The following is a 21992-nucleotide window of genomic DNA, read 5'->3' on the forward strand; positions in this document are numbered from 1 at the left end:
TACATAAGGATACAGGATGATGATATTATTAATATTTACAAGAATCAAGAATGGAAGCTTTGTTCAGAACACTGCAGATTTACAATCAATGATAAGACATACAAAAGAATATATCACCTACACTTGAATTACAAATCAAAACAAAGAAACTAAACATAAATACCAAAAATCAGATAAAGCTACACAATTTAGCCATGGAAACAGGGGAGGCCGATCAAGTAGCCAAAACCAATAAAATGCATCCAAAATCAAATATAGTTATCATCATCATGTTTAAATTCGATTTAGTGACCCAAAATTTGTGATATGCGTCGTTCAGCATCCAATGGTATATCTCTACCAGGCACATTGACCTTCAGTAGGCTCAAGTACCTACACAGTGAACGTTCAAACCAAATGAATATAGTTCAATTATAAATAATAGGGAAATACTTAATTACTTCACGTGCAACCCATTCATACAACTACATTACAACCAGGTGTTTAAGCCCTTTGATTTACTGGTTGTAAAGAAGCTATGTATGGATATGCTTATGTGAGAATATTCGGCAGGCTTACTCTTTTGCAGAAAACAAATATTCATGTTCGGCGATGAATCCAAGCAATGACTGCAAATGGATAAGTACTGTGAAGAATATTGAAAGACTAGCAATATGGAAGCATAATCAAAGTGATGTACCTCAAAAGGCAAATTCAATAACTCATAGAATGTTCGAACACGATCTAATCTCTGTTGGACTGCTTCACTATCTATTGAGGGTATGGCTGCAAGAGCCTGCAGAGAGGAGATTCAATTTTCATGAGTGACTGCATACAAAATTTTGCCTTTTACTGTAAAAAAACTTGTGTCAAATTGCACATGCAGACAGCTGTCATTATACAGATTAATATAATGTTTATATCATACTACAAAAGAAAAATCACCTGTTCTAGTGCTATGGAATTCCTGCATATTTGCTGGACTCCTAACAAGTTGATTGATTTCATTTGAGCAAGTGCCTGAATGAACATACAAACAAGGACCGCCAGTAAGATATCTGAGTTTACAGTACGTGCTTATAGCAAGAACATAATACTGCAGTTAAATAAAACAAACCTTTATTGACGCATTAGCAGCAACACTGGAAATGCCACCAAATACATAATTCCTTTTTGATTCTGTGATATAAGGAGCCATTTCTTCATCCCTACGTGCAATCTGTTTGCATTGGAAAGTTTGAACACATCATACACCCCACAAACACAAAAGTTGGAAGAACAAATGTACAGTTAACATGATGTTTTACCTGGTTGCCTAGGCACCTAAATCTCTTTTCTAACTTTTAGTATTCTCGTATGCGAAATGACTATTAAATGAAAAGAATTGTAAGGGAGCACCAAGCTTTTCTCAATTTTGTTAATATATTGCTATTCATAAATAAAAGGCAGTATACCTAAAGAAATTTGTTTGCGGTTTTTCAAAAAGTATATATAGCAAAACTTGGTTTTGTAATATGATTCCATGCAGATACCTTCTGTTATGATGTATCATATGCATACTAGAATCAGGGGATCTAATACAACATGACTAAAAAGAGAACCAAAGATATGGTTATCCAAAGGTGAATCAGCATACCTGAGTTGTTAGTGAGATAATGAAGTCATCAGGATCTTCAGCATCTTGATCTTCTACATATTCTCTTTTGGTCATTTCCTGTTTAAATTTATGCTGGTAGAAAATTCTTGACATAGAATACATCCATCTAAAGGAGTGATGCCAAAAGAAACTTTAGTGCTAGTACCTGCATGTGATATATTGTCTCTAGTTGCATTTCCAATCTCAATACTCTGACACAATCAATTGCTAGCCTTCTGTACTCATTAGCAAGAGATGCAAGACCTTTTGGAATTGCATTAGTTGAACGATTATGTCGACCATACCAGATGTGATTGTTGCTCTCTGAGGTGGTTGGTGGACTTACGAATGACTCTCCAACCCTGAAATTCCTCAACAACCAAAAGTATTGAAATTTCATGCAGCAAAGAATATTGGGCAATGACAGTATTAGGGACGGAAAGCCCAAAAGAAAGTTGTTAGGAATAGCAACTTGTATTCAATGGTAGCCCCAAGTAGCCAATATATAAAGTTCAAGAGGGAAACCCTAGACTAGGAGATTAAAATAATACCCTTGACTATTATACCCTTAACAAAAGTAACTACAAAAATGGATGGTGATAATGGTTTAGGTTAAAATTGAAATCAGATGTATACTAAAAATGGATTCTGATGGTTATTGTCAAACATGCAGATCTGTAGTGTTTAGCACTTCGCTCCAAGTTGGCCCTTCTAAATATTATAAGTGGAACAGTACTGCACTTCAGCAGGTTACACTTAACAAAAGAAATTATGAAAGCAGAGTTTATCAACTAAAATGGGTGTCACAATGATAAAGTGAAATAATAGGATTACCCTTCAACTGAATCAGCTAAATATTCCAACGAGTCACTAAGAGAAGCCAACAATATTAGTTTTTGGTCATCATGGATCAAGTTTTCCTGCATACCCAAGTACCCAAAAGAAAGGGTTAAAAGTGGTAACACTATAAGTATCTTGGAAATAGTGAAATAACATCAAATCACTGAAAAGTTTATAACATTGGATGTTATTTTCTAAATTGTACATATTTACAGCATTGTTGAGCTAAATTTTCCATTTGAGCATCGTATGAATTCCTTTAAAATTCTAATGAGAAAAAAACATAGTAAGCTGCTTGAGCCAAACTAGCACCTAACAGGTACTTTTCAAGGTAGATAATTTGTGTGCCCTATATTTGCCTGCAACACATATCAACCAGATCTTTACATTTGCATCATTATCACTATCAGTTTTTCAGACAAGATCAAGAAGAAATTGTGATTAAAAATCAACAGCTTAACCCACTGTAACCTATAACTCTGGAAGAAAAGCATGCAGGACATACTCGGAGAATGGACACACAATTAGTCATGGATTACAATTGATGCCCATAGAAATTCACAAATAAAAAAACTATAGAATTCATAAGCCCAACTAAAGAAAAGGCAAAAACATTCAATAAAGTTAAAACTGGTAAATGGTACCTGTTTAATTGGGCACATATCTAATAGGAGATCACTTATTTCAATCTCTACTTCGACTGCCTCTGCATCTGTTACAAGTTGACTAGAAGAATTTTGCAAAGAAATGTTTGATGGTTCCAGGCGCATTAAACTTTCAACATCATTCCTTGAAAGGAGAATATAGCTTTGCTTTTCAAGGACAGCCTGCAATTTTGACATACCATAAAAGAATCATGAACTTTGCATATGAGAGAAGAAAACAGTGTACTGATGTGGCTACCAAAAAAAAGAACTTTTTCTTTATTAATTTAGCACAATGCTAGCTGAGCTGCAATAGCATCAAAATAAGCTGCAATTGCAGGTAAGTGGCTACAAAAAGTTTGAGATATGCTCTTAGACAAAACTTATTGATGTAAAGATGTTCCAATACAATTGGTTAAGTTAGTTTGGTTGTGCATAACCCAATAGCTGTGTCTACTTCTGAAATATATGTAAACTCAGAAACATGCCAAAAAGTACAACTAGTAACAATAGTACATCACTAAATTATTACTATTATTATTTTATAGGCATCACTAAACTATTAAAAGCTACTTTCAAGACCTAGAATACAAAATTAAGGCATGCACTAGTTATTAGTTTACAGCCATGAAACATGTCTGACATATAGCAATCATTATAGCCATCCTCATAAATGGAGCGGTCATTTCAAGCATGACAAAGTACTAGTCTATAAACACGATGGACAGATAAGAAAAACAAGGTCACCACAAGGCACCAAATTCAGCATCAATGTAATTATTTCCAAACAAGTATTAAACTGTGATACCCTCAAGGTAATTGAAACACCTTTAGGAATCCCCATGCTGATCACTTAGCGTAGAATATAACATAAGGGTTGTTCGATGAGTGTAGTCCTTCAAATGAAGACACCTTATTCATAGAATTGCTAGCATATATATTCTATACTTTGGTATCAACACCTACTTATTATCACTTCATTCCGATGCATCCGATAAGGCAGGACATCTTCCAGCTCAGTTGGTATGATTTTTTTTTTCAACCAAGGGAACTCCCCTCTGTCACGTTTTTATTAAAGGGATCCACAAAAAGTTTTGTGATCGAATCATTACAAGGTTCAATTTTGCAGAGCAAAACTTGTGCGGGTGTAAATGTTGATGCCTGAAACATATTCGGACAAGTTTCATACTTTACGGCTTGCAGGCATGCGAAAATATCAGAAAGCGATAAAATATAACCAAACATAAGCTGCAGGAGTTTCATACTTTACGGCTTGCAGGCATGCGAAAATATCAGAAAGCCATAAAATATAACCAAACATAAGCTGCAGGCTAAACTTCACATCACACTACATATTGGAAAATAATAAGTTGAGGTGCTGATTTGCATGTGCTATCTCCAATTAAAAAAAATCTCAATTTGGCTCATCTTTTGTTCAAATTTATGTTTTAAGGCAATGTAACTGAGAAGTCAATATATAAATGTACAGAGGCACTTCTGCACTTTCGCGGAACTGCACTTGCTCGAGTAATGTTTTAAATATGTGTACTAGTTGATAAGTTAATGCATTAGGCAGTTAGAACACTATGAACAGCACATGTGGGAAATATACCAACTCAATACCCATAGCTGGGTATTTAAGAGTACAATAGTCATTAGCATTTCAGAACAACAGAATTATTTACAGATGCAGGCAGCATCCAGGACTTAAGCGGACAAGAGTTTGTGTCGTAGGTAAAGTCCACAAACAGTTTTATTAAGTCTGTCTTCCTCCTAATCTGCAAACACAGTCAGAGTCAATATCTAGTCCGAGCAAGAGATAACAAGCACCCTTATCAATATCTCTCCCTACGTATCTCTTGCTATCCCCTTACATTTCTCTCTTTTCGCCTACATGCCTATGGCCTATCTGTCCCTACCAATTTCTGTTTCTCTGCTCTGCTGTCTACTTCATCCAGCACCAAGGCACCTGGCTGCAAAGTCCCAGGGCCGCATGCCTACTTACCTCCTAAAGCTACCACCATATATGATGAAGAAAAAATAATAGACTTGATTCTATCATCATGGATGCAACAAAAAATACATAAGTTCATTAAAATACCTCCATATATGATGCACGACATCTTTCATGTGTACGTTCTAAAAATGTTTGGACATACTCCACAAGTTCAGTCGCATAGTTAGGCATCAATTGAACCCATCCAAGAACCTAAAGAGAAAATAAGAAATTATATTAAATAAATACAAATAAAATTAACAGAAAACGGAAACATTACTGTTGGGGCACTACCTCTTTAGCTATTATATCAACGGCTAGAAGACCTTGTAGCACAGGACGCCCAAGCTCAACTGATGAACTATATACTGAGGTTGCATGTACACGTGGTCTAAATGCTGCTGGGCCTGTCAAAAGCTATATTGTAATAAAGTTTTTCAAATATGCAAAGATGAAAACAAATGATAATATTATTGCAACCAGCCAGCCATATTACATGTAAACACAATTTTGGAACCCAAACTATCTACGTTAAGTCCATTTCTTCACAGATGGGTAGGGTCAGAACATTAGAACGGATCATTCACTATTTAATGATCTAGCTACAATCGTGTGCGCGAATATTTATATCATAACAAAAGAAACATCTAATACAGTATTTTCCATGTGTAATACTGAAAGCTTAAGCAATTGTCAACAATGGCTACAAAAAGGATCAAAAGAGCAGTCCCATTAATGGACTTTCAAACAATATACTTATGCCGGAGGTCTGATAAGTTCAATGGCAGAGCCAGATTAACCTTGGAAATAGACCTTGCATGTAAGCCAGTAATCAGCTGGTATAGGAAATAAATGACACATGTATTGGAAAATTTTGGTGTATAGCGCCTTCTTTTTGTTGTTTCATTTACATGCCACCTTTCTTTAGCATTAATCCCATATTATTATATGCATCAATATTTATATTAAAAAAGTTTGACTAACATAGAGAATATTACAAACACTAAGAATTCTCTAAATATATATGCGGGCTACATATTGTTCATTGGCCCTTTTAATATTTAGTCACCAATTAGATTCAAGATTTTGAAAGGCCTCAACCCATCCCATACTCATTAGAGCTTTGCTGCAGCGTAGATTAGTTGAGGTACTAGGTTATTACGATTACAACAGGATTAGCACTGTACTGGTTTTGATAGGACTTTTACACATAGTTTAATATTGGAGGCCAAGGGCACTATATAGTGTGCATGAGGAAACATGTGTCCAGACCAAAACCAATGTGGTACTAATATACCCTAACACCAAGCCAACATGCTGAATGCTTGAATCAGAGGAAACATGAGTCCAGACCAAAACCATTGTGGTACTAATATACCCTAACAACAAGCCAACATGCTGAATGCATGAATTAGTTACCCCTCCTTGAACCCTAGCTATCTCGATCAGTGATGAATGGGACCACCCAGATTCCCATCAGTGATGTACCACTATATGCTTCATGGAATAAAATGACCAAACTAATCAAGTTACTGTTCTGCTGCATGTAAAATGACCAGACTAATAAAGTTACTGTGGAATAGAAAATTAGCTAGGCACACAAAAATGCATGAATTGGAGAGTATTATCAGAAATTATACTTCACTATATGTTGGTGGACAGTAGCTGACTTACTGGATATAGCCTGCTGAACACATTTTCGGTAATCTACAAATATTGCTGGCAAGAAGTGCTCCTTCAAAAAGTTATTCACAAAAGCCAATAAGCCATCATTCCTGCATAAGTTTAAGATGAATAATAAAAAAACATGGTCTAGTTTTATATCTGCCATATTTAAAAGTTAAACACAGTGGACATTTCACTTAGATCCTTGTTTGGAAAATAAGCATAGTTTTTATGGCGGTGTGGCAAGACGTAGCGACCCACCACCTTCACACCTTTATATCGCTTATGGCGTGCGGCGTGGCGACACCATACGAGCTAAAGAAACACCAAAACAGCAGCAAGGGGAGGAAAGAAAAAGAAAAAGGAAAAGAAGGGAGAGGGATTGCCCAGCCCACCCGCCAACCCACAAGTGCTTCCCCTCCAGCATAGCACCCCTCCCGCAGATATCCCCTACCAGGTCTACCTCCCCATCTTTCTCTTCGTTGCACCATCAGCCCCCCACATCTCCCTCTCTCCCCTCCCTTCACTACGCAACCCCCTCAAATCGACCAAGAAACCGCCGGCCCCTTCCCGGTTCGCCGCCACCGCAGCTAACTGGGAGTGCTGCGCCAGCCACGGGTGCCAGGGCCACAGCCAACCATGGTGGACGATCGAGCGGCCCCCGCGCGACGGCAGGAATTGCAGATCCAGCAAGGGCCGTCTAGATCTAAGCTGCTGAGCACTCTGACACTAGATCCGACCACTGCGAGCTCGGGGAGGTCCAACGCGCCTGTCACACAGCTTTCGGTCACCATAGGACACCTTAGCGGTGCCACGGGGATACCATGCATGCTCGTGCCGTGGCGTCGGCGTGGCGAGACCCGGATTTCCACCACGCCGATATGGCAACACCATGACAACTATGATAATAAGACTCACAATACATGGGAACAGAGGCAATCATCACATCGGAGCAGAAGTCGGTGCTAGTCACGACCAGTCAACCAAGTTATTACATCAGTCCACTAGTGATTGACTCGACTTTACAACTTAAAAATCTTGGCTGGCACTTGTGACCACAATTATTCCCAGGTTCGAAAAACATCAATTAAGAAATAAGCTTCTAAGGAAACAAGCTCCACCAATTTTCTTTTACAAAAATTAAGCTTTACAAAAATTAAGCTCCTCATAATTTTGGTTCCAAAAAATTATACACAGCTCAGAACTGAATTCCTGAGCACTTCTTCAGGTCATACCATGGTCAGCCTCTGGAACATCATCATCTCTTTTGCACAACCTATATGCTATATGGACTCTGGAATGATATCATAGGAGAAATTCTTGGTAACGGCATGCACGGAGCCATCCTTGAATGGTGAGGTCTCCCAATCTAGTTTTACCAAGTCTATCTTTTTTTCAAAAATACAAGTAGGCACATTCTTGATCCTCTCAAAACAACCCCCTTAGGTGTACCTATTGGACTAGCTCTCTTGTGTATTTTGTCATTCCTCTGAAATTTCATACTAGCTAGTAAGCTTCCTATGCAAAATGAGAAAATTGAACCAGAGGTCCTCCAATCTGGTAATAAAGTGCCATTTTTTGTAACACGAACCCACAAGGTCACAACGACTTCTTTAATACTCTATACAAGGTCACAATGGGTCTATTGCTTTTTTCCCTTTTTTTCTGTGGAGTGGGTGGGGGTGTTGAGGGGGCCTGGACAGTAGTCAAAGTACAAACATGGTGAAGAGAAGCACATTCACACTTTACATTGCGTATGATCAACAGATCCATATAACTCAGGTTATCAGAAGGCAAACCTTCAATAGAAGTAATAAAAATTGAGATTGTGAGACCTAGCATTACCCAAGTTGTGCGTACTTCTGAGGCAACATCAACCCTATTTTATTCATGAACTGCAAAATAAAATATCTCCATGAACAACATAGTAATGACACTGCAAGATGCATGTACAACAGACAACTATGAGGCAGGTCACCTCAAAGACAGGACGGTAAACTGATGCGGCTAGGACAATTCCTTGGTCAGGTATGACGCTTGCTGTTCCATACCCTTCTTGTGGTACACTTGAATTTCTTCGCCATCCTTGACCTGTGGCATATCAGAATTGAACATACATGGCATACAACAACAAAGCCTTTGTCCCAAGAAAGTTGGGGTAAGCTAGAGATGAAACCCACAATATCCAACTAAAAAGATGATACATTGCATAGATATAGTTTAATAGCAAAGGAAATGTAAATCCACATAAAAGCAATAATTAGCTAAGGTGCATGACTAATGTCCAAACAAAAAACAAAAGCAAGCAGAAATATATTTATAGTAGTCACAACAGGCTACAGATAGATACATCCAATAAAGCCGTTAAAAAACAAGATTTCATCCAAAAGATGCGTACTAAGCTGGTCAATACATACCTTCATTTGGCACTGAGATCGCTGCATCAGTAATGCGGAAAGCAAAAGAAAGGCCTTCTGATCCATCCCTGTAGTAAGAATGTTTAGTAAACCAGCGATGTAAAAGAAAAGGAAACAAAGAAGTGTATATATATCGAAATTACATACAAAAATATAAGTTTATATGTTTAATAACTATTCTTATATAACAGACAGATTGAAATAATCCAAGCCATTCGTCTAGAAGAACCTATGGATTTGATTCAAAGTTGGATCCTTCTCAAATAAAGCACTAGCCATTAAGTAAATGAATAGCCACACAAGCCCTCAAGGATCCCAGTGACAGTATTGTAATCTGCGACATGCTGACTGGTGCCAGATGCCGGAGCTCAAGCACTACGGTGGTCAGAAATAGTCAGATGAAAGACAATGAAATTAAATGCTCTAGTACTCTATGTGAGATTTTCCTTGTCACCTATTCTCTACACTCATCTCACACACAGACAAAAGTGAACAAAATCATTCACTTGATTACAATATTGTAAATACACAATAAAAAAGTAGTAATCAAATAGTAGGTCACCGATAGGCGAATACTTGCCTCTTTTCCTTCACTGGATCTTTATTTGCAAGCCTAGCTGTCTGGACAGCTGCATCAGCAGTAGCAGCTTCTGGAGTCGCCCGCAAAATTTCACACAGAAGTTGCTGGCACTCACTCTAATCAAATAAGAAACACAGACGAGAATGAAAAGCATTAGAACAATAAGAGAATACTATAGTGGCAGAACTATTCATTTCATTGCACAATAACAGACCATGTTGATAGCATACTGCCCAATAATGATTAACAGGCTCATTACATAAAACTTTTTCAAATGAAAACTATGATGTTATACCGAATTCCAAAACACGAATGGGATGCATAGTGTTGACCAAATTTGAGAGAAGGAATGGCTGTGGATGAAGTATAGAAATCAGATAAATAATAAAACAACAGACAAGTAATATTAAAGGCTACCTGCACGACTGATAGAGAGAATGCAACGCTGAAACCACCAGTAGCTTGGGAAGATTCAGAATCTAGATTCCAGCTTGCATCACCATTTGCAATATGAGGTGTGTTTACATTGTCAACCTCAGATGATGATTTTTGTTCAAGAAGCTCTCCAACAATAATATGGTTCTCTGAAAAGTGGAGCAATTTTCAATTTTGCACAATCAACAAGATATAGCTTTATAAGCAACCAAAATAACTGATACACAGCACCTACCAAGTATGTCTACAAGGCATTCAAATATTGAACCAAGAAGTTGACTAGCTGCACGCTGAGCATCTCCTGTGGGTGCCATAGCTGGCAAAATAGGACTGACAACTAGTTGTGCTGCCATTAGTGATGCACCATTCTTTGTTTTCTGTTTAAGCAATTCGTATCGACGAATGGATACATCCGAAAGTGACACATCAGATGTTGTTCTTTTTGCAGCTTTGTCTATACTGGATTTTGAAGCCTCTTCAGAATAGGCTTTAATCTTTGAAGTGATAACATCGTGGATTGTAGGGCGCACTCGTTGGCTGTCATGAAAATGCAACTAATTAAAATCACAAAAGGTTAAAGTGGAAATCAGAACAGCACCAGCACAATTCTCTTGCTCTATGAAAGAGTGTATAGCCTGGAATAATAGATTGATAATGGCAGAGGCAAAGCTCATACACATATATATAGGCAAGGAACCGATTTGGCTAATAGAATCAGTGCCAATCAATCAAGGATCCTTGCCTAATCTAATACACCACACAAGGCAGGCAAGCAGCGTGCGGCTGCATGCTATAGGGAGCCGCATGCCAGGGGACCTGCCTAAACTAGGACCTGCCTAATCACCTTGCTAACACGCCCCCGCAGTCTGATCGCTAGTGCCACAGACGTTCAGACTGGACCTGAATTCTGAGAACACCGAAGACGGAAGACCCTTAGTGAAGATGTCGGCGTACTGAGACGATGTGGGAACATGAAGGACGCGAACATCACCAACTGCAACGCGCTCCCGAACAAAGTGGAGATCAATCTCAATATGCTTGGTGCGCTGATGCTGGACCGGGTTGGAGGACATGTAGACAGCACTGATGTTATCGCAGTACAGCAGTGAAGCACGGCGAGGGGGCGCGTGCAGCTCCAGAAGGAGTTGGTGCAGCCAGGAGACCTCGGCAACGCCGTGGGCCACAGCACGGTACTCGGCCTCAGCGCTGGACCTGGAGACGGTGTTCTGACGCTTCGACGACCAGGAGACCAGGTTATCACCGAGGAAGACCGCGTAGCCCGTGGTGGACTTGCGGGTGTCTGGACAACCAGCCCAGTCGGCGTTGGAGTAGACAGTCAGATCACCAGAGGCAGACGGCCGAAGAAGTAACCCCAAGTGGAGAGTGCCACGAACATAGCGAAGAATGCGCTTCAGAGCGGTGAGATGCAGGTCCCGGGGATCGTGCATGTGGAGGCACACCTGCTGAACGGCATAAGCAATGTCTGGCCTGGTGAAGGTGAGGTACTGTAGAGCTCCAGCAAGACTGCGGTAATCAGAGGCATCCGAAACAGGAGGACCAGCGTCAGCAGGCAACTTGGGGCTGGTGTCCACCGGAGTAGAGCAAGGCTTGCACTCAGACATCCCTGCGCGAGCCAGAATGTCCAGCATGTACTGTCGCTGAGAGAGCAGAAGACCATCGCCTATGCGCTGAACGTGCATGCCCAGGAAGTGATGAAGCTCGCCCAAGTCCTTCATGGCGAACTCCTGCTGGAGGGCAGCAATGGCGCGCTGAAGGAGTGCTGTGGATGAGGCGGTGAGCACGATGTCATCAACATAAAGGAGCAGGTAAACCAGGTCGGAGCCACGATGGTACACGAAGAGCGATGTGTCTGACTTGGCTTCGACGAATCCGAGTGTGAGGAGGTACGCAGCAAATCGACTGTACCAAGCTCGGGGAGCCTGCTTCAATCCGTAGAGGGACTTGTTGAGACGGCAGACGAAGTCAGGTTGTGCGGGCTCCTCAAACCCGGATGGCTGAGCGCAGAACACTGTCTCGGACAAGTGGCCATGGAGGAATGCATTCTTGATATCAAGCTGGTGAATGGACCAACCTCGAGAGAGAGCCAGGGACAGAACAGTGCGAACTGTGGCCAGCTTGACGACGGGGCTGAAAGTCTCATCAAAGTCCACTCCCGGTCGCTGAGAAAAACCACGAAGCACCCAGCGAGCCTTGTAGCGCTCGAGAGAGCCGTCAGAGAGGAACTTATGCTTGAAGATCCACTTGCCAGAGACAACATCGGTGCCCGGCTGGCGAGGAACCAAGTCCCAGGTGTGGTTCTGCAGGAGGGCAGTATGTTCTTCTTCCATAGCCGCCCGCCAGTTTGGATCGGCGAGGGCGCTACGAAAGGTCTTCGGCACGGGGGACTGGGGCGCTGCGTGGAACAGTGCCGGCTGTCGGTAGCCGAGCTTCGCCCGCGTCGTCATGGGATGCTGGTTCGTGATGGGACGAACCGGCACAGCACCCTTGGGCAGGGGCGATGTGACGGGCGGAGCGACGATCGGTGCAGGGCGCGGGCGGCGAGAGTACACCAGCAGAGGCCGCGCCGGGCCCGGCGCAGGTACTGGCGCAGGTGCTGGCGCCGCCAAGGGGCTGGCAGCCGGCGGTGCTGCCGATGGGCCGGCCGTGGCTGGCTCCAGGAGTGGCGCAGGAGGCTGGAGGGCGTCCAGCGCAGGTGAAGAAGCGGCCAGGACCGGCTGGCGGCCGCCCAGCACTGGCTGGGGACTGGCCAGGGTCGGCTGGCGGTCGGCCAGCACCGGCTGGGAGCCAGCCAGGACAAGCTGGGGCGATGGGGTGGTCACGGGAGGGCCGGCCAAGGTTGGCAGGCAATCAACCGTGACCAGGGGCGCCGAGGAGGCAGCGCCTGGCGTCGTCAAAGCCGCACGTGGCTGTGCGGCGGGTGGACCTGCAGACAGAACAGGGGGTGACGCCCCCCCCCCCCGGCCGCCCCTGTTCCCATGGCCGCCACCAGTGCCACCCCCGGACTTGGAGGATGGGTGCGGCGGGACGGGCGGGCGCGGAGCAGAGGGAGGTTTGGGGGTGATGCTGGTCCCTGCGGCGACGAGGGCAGTGGGTTGGGTGGTCGCCCGGTTGGCGGCGGTGATCTCCTCGAGAAGGAGATCGTTACGGACGTCGAGGAAGGACGGGAAGGGGCGGCCGATGTCGGCGAAGTTCTCGTTGAGACCGCGGAGCACGTTCAGCACCAGTGTGCGGTCTCCCCGAGATAGATAAGAGCGTCCGCCATGCTCTTGAACTTCCTGCAGTAATCGGTGATGGAGAGGTCACCTTGGCAGAAGTGGCGGAACTAGGCGTCGAGGTGCAGCGCGCGGGTCTCGCGGTTGCCGAGGAACTGGTCCTCGATGGCCAGCCAGGCAGCGCGAGCGCTGCCACCGCGTCCCATGACGATCTCGGCGAGGTCGGGGGCGATCGTGCCGTCGAGCCAAGAACGGACGACACAGTCCATCCGCACCCAGTCGGGACTGTCCACAGGAGGGGCGTCGCGGAGGACGTGGTCCTGAAGGGAGAAGCGGCCGACGGTGAGCAGGAATTGCTCGCGCCAGCGTGTGTAGGGGCCGGAGGTGGCGTCGAGAACGGTCAGGATCAAGCTCCGAATGTTCTGGATGCCTGCGGCCTGAGTGTGGAGGTTGAGCACGGCGGCAGCCTCGTGGAGAAGCATGGCGGCGTGAACGTCGGGGACGTGGGCCGTCTGGTGGGAGGCGATGGAGGCGCCGTCGTCGTCATCGTTGACGGGGGGGGGGGGGCCCTCGAGCTCCTCGGCGGCTGCAGCGGCGGCACGCGCGCTGGCGGCACGGGCAAGGGCATCGCGAACGCGAGCGGCGGCCGCGTCGCGCTCGGTGGTTGCTGCGGCGGCCTCCTGTTCCGCCTCGAGAGCGCGAGCCAAGGCGGCGTCGCGAGCAGCTTGGCGCGCGAGGCGAGCATCGTCGAGACGCTTGAGCTCGGCCTCGCGAGCCCGGGCGGCCTCGGCGGCGGAGGCAGCGGCGTCAGCCGCGGGAGCAGGAGGGGTGGTAGACCCGGCCATGGGGGGAGGCGCAGCCAAGGGGGAGGCGCGCGGCTATGGCAGCGAAAGAAGAATTCGGGTGAGAACCCGGACTCGTGATACCATGAAAGAGTGTATAGCCTGGAATAATAGATTGATAATGGCAGAGGCAAAACTCACACATATATATAGGCAAGGAACCGATTTGGCTAATAGAATCAGTGCCAATCAATCAAGGATCCTTGCCTAATCTAATACACCACACAAGGCAGGCAAGCAGCGTGCGGCTGCATGCTATAGGGAGCCGCATGCCAGGGGACCTGCCTAAACTAGGACCTGCCTAATCACCTTGCTAACACTCTAAACCACAAACTGGAGCTCAAAAGCAATCTTTCTAATGCCAGAAAACAAGATGTTCTTGTCATAGTCCTAATGCCGACGTATCAGATAGTTCTAATTATATTTTTAGAAGGGGAAGAGGAGCTTGTTCTGGTACTAGAACTATTTTTCTATGACCTCCCTTTCAACAGAATATAAAATGGACTTCTACGAAACTTTAAATCTTTGTACATATTTCCATGGATTCAGTAACAAATAAAGATTGTATTGTCCTATGGAAGAAAGACGTTTATCCAGTATATTTGTATGAAAACCAATTTGGGATAAATACAGAGCTTATTCAGCATAAAAAAATAGAAAATACAATATAATGAGAAGTACCATATCACAGCTCCAGCAGCTGCAACCTTTCCAAGCATGGATAAGCACTGCACCAATGTTCTCAGGTATTTCACATTGAGGGGAGCATCTGCCTTGATCATTGATTCCTAAAAAAGCATTCAGAACAAGTAAATATAAGTGAAGCAATATGATCAAAAAATACACCACCATGTACTGAGAAACAGAATAAGCCATACAAGGAACTCATCTGGTGTAGCACAGGAAAGAAAAACTGGGATTTCACGAGAAATACTTTTGGAGTCCTTCCGACTACGTCCATCACTTTCATGCATGTCTAAGCTACCATCATCATCTGGGCCATCAAATGAAAAGCTGAAAATATGAAAACAAAATCAGAACACACTAGTTGTCAATGTGTTCCATTCATTTAAGAATAGGGCTACAATTTATTGATTCTAATACAAATGATACAAAATTCATAGCATAATTCATAGAAACAAGGATCATGCAAAAGCTTATGTTTATAATCTTCATAGGCATGATATTGTTCCGAGAGATTCACTAGATGTGAACTGAAGTGTTCTGAAGATTAATGTCGAGATCAGACCAAGAAACAGTCCAATCCTTGCTATGTGCTAAGCCTAGTGAACGGTCCCAACATATAGTGACTTCATTGATGATAACACAACAATATCCATTACTTAATCGAGTAAATCGGCTTACAAAAGAGACCTTTAAGGATTAAAGAATCAAACAACTGTAACAGATCCTAAGCGTAGCCTTCATCTTCACTGGTAACTCCACAAGCAATCGACAGATAATACCTCCCTAGAATGCACCTTCTTCCATGAAGTTTTCGAAATCTTTCCCAATTTAGTGTGGTTTGGTTATAGCAAGTGTGAGTACATGTCGTACTCCGCATACTCCGCAAGTTGTGAGGAAAAGTATGCATATGAAAGCTTGAACAATAATATGGCATATGGCTCTTTTGCATAAAACATCATTTATTTCAAAACAATTGAAAAGCGAGTGATTGATTAAGTGGAGTAAAGTAAATAAACAACTCAAGATTCCAACCATCTTGACTTAACCACCAACTGACCACCTCAACAAAGATTTTCACCACCAAAGTTGACCAACCAACACCTCAACCATGACTCCCATCGCCAAGATTGACCAACTATCAAAATCACCTAAACCACGGTTTCCACCACTGTGATTGACCAACACCTTAACTATGATTCCCACCATCAATGGTTGATCAAGCTATCCACTACTAGCAAGTTCTAATCATATGAGGGTTCCTCATCGTTCTTAACTGTGAGCACGGCTGGATATACAGTTTCACACTCTGCAGAGGTTGTACACTTTACCCACAAATCATGATTTCCATTCTGCCCGTGTTAGCTAGACACTTATACACTTCGGAGGTGTGCGGCCAGAAAACCACTACAAAACTTTTACAAAACCCCTCTCAACATGTGTCTACCCGCTGAGATTTTACCACCGCGAGAGTACACCCTCTACTTTGAAAGCCCCCTCTTGCGCCTTACGGATCCCAGGAAGTACACCCTTCTATTCCCCGTACCACCAAATGGTCTCCACCATGCTGAGAGTAAAGCAAATTAATCAGCTAGATCCATTCCATACTACGCTTGTCATTGTACTGTTAACTCAAAATGAGCGCTCCACAAACCGGTCCTTAGATTTGAGCAAGTCTACCACAAACCCAACCATACAACCTGTACCGGTCTCATCCAACTATTTACTCAAATCCTAATTCAATGTCGCTACACAAATTAGATTATCTTTTTTTTATCATAATTGCATATGATCATTATAATATTCAGTTGAGTCCTTATCATGATCACCGTCATGTCAAAGCAAGGCTAAGCATCATCTACTCTTCCATAATCAAAACCATGGCTATTCCTAGTAATATTATTAGCATGCATGTTTGTCAAACAAAATATTTTAAAAATTGGGATCAACATGGTCAAGGACACAACTTGCCAACACAAAACTCAGTTGGGTCTTCAAATGTTTGGTCCTGAAGCCCTTCTAGCTCCTTCAAAACATTGGTATCTGCTCGCGAACATAACCAAAAAAAGCAACACATAAACCCCAAGATCCAAAAAGAACCAAATAGCACACAACAATCAGCATCACACACAAGATCACATTTTTCCGGGAATTTTGGAGAAAGAACAGGTCAAATCGAGGCTACAGTTGATAAGTTATGACTTCTGAAAGATTAAGATAAGACAAAAAGATTAACTATAGATGAAATTATGTGATTAGAATTTTTTCTAGATTTTTTTGGAGCAGCCTATGATTTTCTGGGACTTTCTAGGGTTTCTCTAAAAGTTATTAGCATTTACTTGGATTATTAAACTATATAAAAACATTAAACAGAATTAATAAACATTATTAAACTTATTATCAGACTAATCCTATTTAGAAAAATTATTTTATACCAGAAAACATATCTATTGGAATTATTTAACTAAAGAAAACATTAAATAGATTTAATAATCATTTATTTATGAAAGAGAAACGTTATTGAAATTGTTCTCAAATTATTTATTATTTATTAACTATTTAGAAGATTTATTAGAATTAAGCTATCACTGAAAATTATTTACCAGATTTATTTTAATAAAAATAAACATCTAACAACCTTTAAAAAATTAAATTCTAATTAACAGAATTATTGAAATTATTTTACTACTATAAAACATGTTTTATTGTGTCAGCAGAAGACTTATATGACATCAGCAGCACATTAAAATAAAATAAAAGAGAATGTTGACTGGGCAACTGACTAGACAGGACACGTTAACATCTGCGCTGAGGTGGCACTGCCACATAGGCTGGAAAGTGATGACATGACCCTGCTGAGATGTCAGGGGCTAGATCTTGGTCTCATTAAATCGGAATCACAGGTAGGTGATCCGACAGCCAACGCATCGAAGGAATATGTTTTTGATCTAATCCGGACAGCAAAACTCAAATCCTACGGTGGACATCTCACATGTTTCCTCTCCGACACAGCAGGAGGCCTTGGGCATCGAGGAGCTCCACAAGGCATGGGCGACAATTTGTGGTGGCTAGGGTTTTTGAGCATCGTGGACAGGGGTATCCAGCGTCATATCCATGATAATAGTTTGGGGAAAACGATCGGATGCATAGGGGGGTTGCCCTAGGCGCCTTTTATAGCCAGGAATGAGGTAGAGTTCGAGTTTGATTCACCTAGGGTTTTTAAAGCCCGGTGGCAATGGAGTTCGAATAGAGCTCGAGTCCGTCGTTTCTGAACACCAAATCCTTGGGTATATCATGTGGAATTGGTAAAGGAACAAAGACGAACTCCTTCGAGACATTCTAGAAGATCCTCCCTTTGATTACGACTCGGATTTGACTCTGTGGGGCTGCTGTCAAGTTAAAATCGAACAGGACACAGTGCTCGACTAGAGGAAGAAGACATGCCTGACCAGTGGGCCTGTGATGCAACTGCTCAAAGGGATGGGTGATGCAGCTCAAGTCGGTGCGGCCGAGTTAGGCCGTCGAGGCAAATTTGGCCCAAGTGCGCAAAGGGGGGGGGGGGGAGTTTGAGTTCGGTGCGACTTAGATTGAGAAGAGAGGGGGAGGTGAGAGCGAGCCAAGAAGGAAGAATTGGGCTACGGCTTTTGATCAATTGGCCTGAGCAGAAGGACGGCTACGGACCAAAGGGGGAAAGCGAGCAGGCCACGGAAAGACAAAGGAGGTGAGCTAGGCTAGAAATGGTTTCAACCCAGGGCTTCCAACAAGAGTTCCTTTTCTTTTTCTTTTCTCTTTCATGTACTTCTACATGCAGTTACTTATACAATGTATATGTATATATGGTGCATATATATTATACTATTAAGCACGTAATTATATACATATATATATATATATATATGTATGTATTCAAGCAACTCCACAATCGACAAATATATATATATATATCAAACATTTGCAAACAAAATTAATATCATAGGAGGAGACCTCAATGGCCACGTGGGTACATCTAACACAGGTTTCGAGGGGGTGCATGGGAGCTTTGGTTATGGAAGCAGAATCAAGAAGGAGAGGATGTCTTAAGCTTTGCTCTAGCCTATGACATGATCGTAGCTAACACCCTCTTTAAAAAAAGGGAATCCCATCTAGTGACCTTTAGTAGTGGCCAACACTCTAGCCAGATCGATTTCGTCCTCTCGAGAAGAGAAGACAGGCGTGCTTGCCTAGATTGTAAGGTGATATCTGGAGAGAGTGTTGTCCCTCAACATAAGCTTTTGGTGGCTGACTTCCGCTTCCGGATACGTGTCCAGCGGGATAAGCGCGCTAAAGTCGCTAAAACGAAGTGGTGGAAGCTCAGGGGGGAAGCGGCTCAAGCTTTCAAGGAGAGGGTAATTAAGGAGGGCTCTTGGGAGGAAGGAGGTGATGCAAACAATACGTGGATAAAGATGGCGACTTGCATTCGGAAGGTGGCTTCCGAGGAGTTTGGGGTGACGAGGGGAAGTAGAAGCGAAGCGAAAGATACCTGGTGGTGGAACGAGGATGTCCAGAAGGCTATCAAGGAGAAGAAAGAATGTTTCAAACGCCTACACTTGGACAAGAGTGTTGACAACGTAGAAAAGTACAAGGTGGCGAAGAAGACCGCAAAGCGAGCAGTGAGTGAAGCAAGAGATCGGGCGTATGAGGACCTCTATCAGCGGTTAAACACGAAGGAAGGGGAAAGGGACATCTATAAGATGGCCAAGATCCGTGAGAGGAAGACGAGGGATGTCAACCAAGTCAAATGCATCAAGGATGGGACAGATCGACTTCTGGTGAAGGAAGATGAGATTAAGAATAAATGGCGAGAGTACTTCGACCAGCTGTTCAATGGAGGAGGTGAGAGCTCTTCCATTGAGCTGGACGACTGCTTTGATGATGCCAACAGGCGTTTTGTACGAAGGATTCAGGAGTTTGAGATCAAGGAGGCTTTAAAAAGGATGAAAGGAGGCAAGGCAATGGGCCCTGATGGTATCCCTATTGAGGTGTGGAGATGCCTTGGAGACATAGCAATTGTATGGCTAACTAAGCTTTTCAACCTCATTTTTTGGGCAAACAAGATACCCGAAAAATGGAGGCGGAGTATATTAGTACCAATCTTCAAGAATAAGAGGGATATTTAAAGTTGTACTAATTACCGTGGGATTAATCTGATGAGCCATACGATGAAGCTATGGGAGAGAGTCATTGAACACCGCTTACGAAGAATGACAAGCGTGACCAAAAATCAGTTTGGTTTCATGCCTGGGAGGTCGACCATGGAAGCTATCTTCTTGGTACGACAACTTATGGAGAGATACAAGGAGCAAAAGAAGGACTTGCATATGGTGTTCATTGACTTAGAAAAGGCCTACGATAAGATACTGCGGAATGTTATGTGGTGGGCCTTGGAGAAGCACAAAGTCCCAACAAAGTATATTACCCTTATCAAGGATATGTACGATAATGTTGTGACAAGTGTTCGGACAAGCAATGGTGACACCAATGATTTTCCAATTAGAATAGGACTGCACCAAGGGTCAGCTTTGAGCCCTTATCTTTTTGCTTTGGTGATGGATGAGGTCACAAGGGATATACAAGGTGATATCCCATAGTGTATGCTCTTTGCAGATGATGTGGTGCTAGTCGACGATAGTCGGACGGGGGTAAATGGAAAGTTGGAGCTGTAGAGACAGACCTTGGAGTCGAAGGGTTTTAGGCTTAGTAGAACTAAAACTGAGTACATGAGGTGCGATTTTAGTACTACTAGGCACGAGGAGGATGAGGTTTGCCTTGACGGGCAAGTGATACCTCAGAAAGATACATTTCGATATTTGGGGTCGATGCTGCAGAAGGATGGTGAAATCGATGAAGATGTGAGCCATCGAATCAAAGCCGGATGGATGAAGTGGTGCCAAGCTTCCGGCGTCCTCTGCGACAAGAGAGTACCACAGAAGCTAAAAGGCAGGTTCTATAGGACGGCAATTAGACCTGCGATGTTGTATGGCGCAGAATGTTGGCCAACTAAAAAGCAACATGTCCAATGGTTGAGTGTAGCGGAGATGCGCATGCTGAGATGGATGTGTGGCCACACAAGAAAGGATCGGGTTCGGAATGATGACATACGTGATAGAGTTGGTGTAGTACCAATTGAAGATAAGCTTGTCCAACATCGTTTGAGATGGTTTGGGCATATACAACGCAGGCCCTCAGAAGCGTCTATACATAGCGGAAGAATAAAGCGTGCGGATAATGTCAAGAGAGGTCGAGGTAGACCAAACTTGACATGGGAGGAGTCTGTAAAGAGGAATCTGAAGGACTGGAATATCACCAAAGAACTAGCCATGGACAGGGGTGCGTGGAAGTTAGCTATCTACATGCCAGAGCCATGACTAGACTTGCAAGATCTTATGGGTTTCATCTCTAGCCTACCCCAACTTGTTTGGGACTGAAAGGCTTTGTTGTTGTTGTTGTTGTTGTTGTTGGTGTGTGTACTTATATGTATATATACTTATATGTATATATACTTGTTTAGATTTTAGATTATCCTATTCTCTTTTATTTTCTTTTGTAATAGAATATTTTTTATGTCGAAAATTGGGCTGTTACAATTAATCACCTTTAAGAAGCATCACTTTGAAGCATAGTTCTATTCATATCATGCATGTATTCGTAAACTAACCATAGATACCTCCAGTAACTAACAAAAAGTTGTCATGCACTTTTGGACATTTCACAAGATCTCCAAAAGACAACTTCGATCATAAATTTTCATTGTAATATACTTTTATAGCTTAAGAAAATCGTGATACTATGAAAGCACTTTTCAAGATAAATATAAATGTACCTTCATATGGCCAGTCTAAACATAACATCCATAAGATATTGCTGGTTGTTGGTCAAAGTTAAAATGTTTTTGCTGCATCCATTCTAGGAAACCACCAGAGGGAGAAATTCATTGAAACCTTTGGGAACAGGATCAAGTCATGAAAAGTCATCATTTTTTTATTTTATGCTTTTGAGATGGAT

At 42.9% G+C, this 21992-nt stretch overlaps 1 protein-coding gene across 2 annotated transcripts in view; it reads right to left on the reverse strand.

The window, feature by feature from the left end:
* Positions 1 to 21992, reverse strand: part of LOC133895493 (exocyst complex component SEC8-like) — a 26760-nt gene continuing 4768 nt past the window's right edge. For both annotated transcript variants that reach the window (XM_062335839.1, XM_062335838.1), the window contains 20 exons: positions 15146 to 15281; positions 14949 to 15055; positions 10428 to 10729; positions 10175 to 10341; positions 9758 to 9873; positions 9178 to 9245; positions 8739 to 8851; positions 8606 to 8655; positions 6770 to 6870; positions 5390 to 5502; positions 5201 to 5308; positions 3100 to 3282; positions 2450 to 2535; positions 1782 to 1977; positions 1616 to 1693; positions 1097 to 1198; positions 925 to 999; positions 680 to 775; positions 559 to 608; positions 1 to 372 (listed from right to left, as the gene is read on the reverse strand). In XM_062335839.1, coding sequence (XP_062191823.1) covers positions 285 to 372; positions 559 to 608; positions 680 to 775; positions 925 to 999; positions 1097 to 1198; positions 1616 to 1693; positions 1782 to 1977; positions 2450 to 2535; positions 3100 to 3282; positions 5201 to 5308; positions 5390 to 5502; positions 6770 to 6870; positions 8606 to 8655; positions 8739 to 8851; positions 9178 to 9245; positions 9758 to 9873; positions 10175 to 10341; positions 10428 to 10729; positions 14949 to 15055; positions 15146 to 15281 — 2335 coding nt within the window. In that variant the 3' untranslated portion in view covers positions 1 to 284. The remainder of the gene's footprint in view (positions 373 to 558; positions 609 to 679; positions 776 to 924; positions 1000 to 1096; positions 1199 to 1615; positions 1694 to 1781; positions 1978 to 2449; positions 2536 to 3099; positions 3283 to 5200; positions 5309 to 5389; positions 5503 to 6769; positions 6871 to 8605; positions 8656 to 8738; positions 8852 to 9177; positions 9246 to 9757; positions 9874 to 10174; positions 10342 to 10427; positions 10730 to 14948; positions 15056 to 15145; positions 15282 to 21992) is intronic.

This window comes from Phragmites australis, chromosome 16 (genome assembly GCF_958298935.1).
Source record: "Phragmites australis chromosome 16, lpPhrAust1.1, whole genome shotgun sequence".
Lineage (NCBI taxonomy): Eukaryota > Viridiplantae > Streptophyta > Magnoliopsida > Poales > Poaceae > Phragmites > Phragmites australis.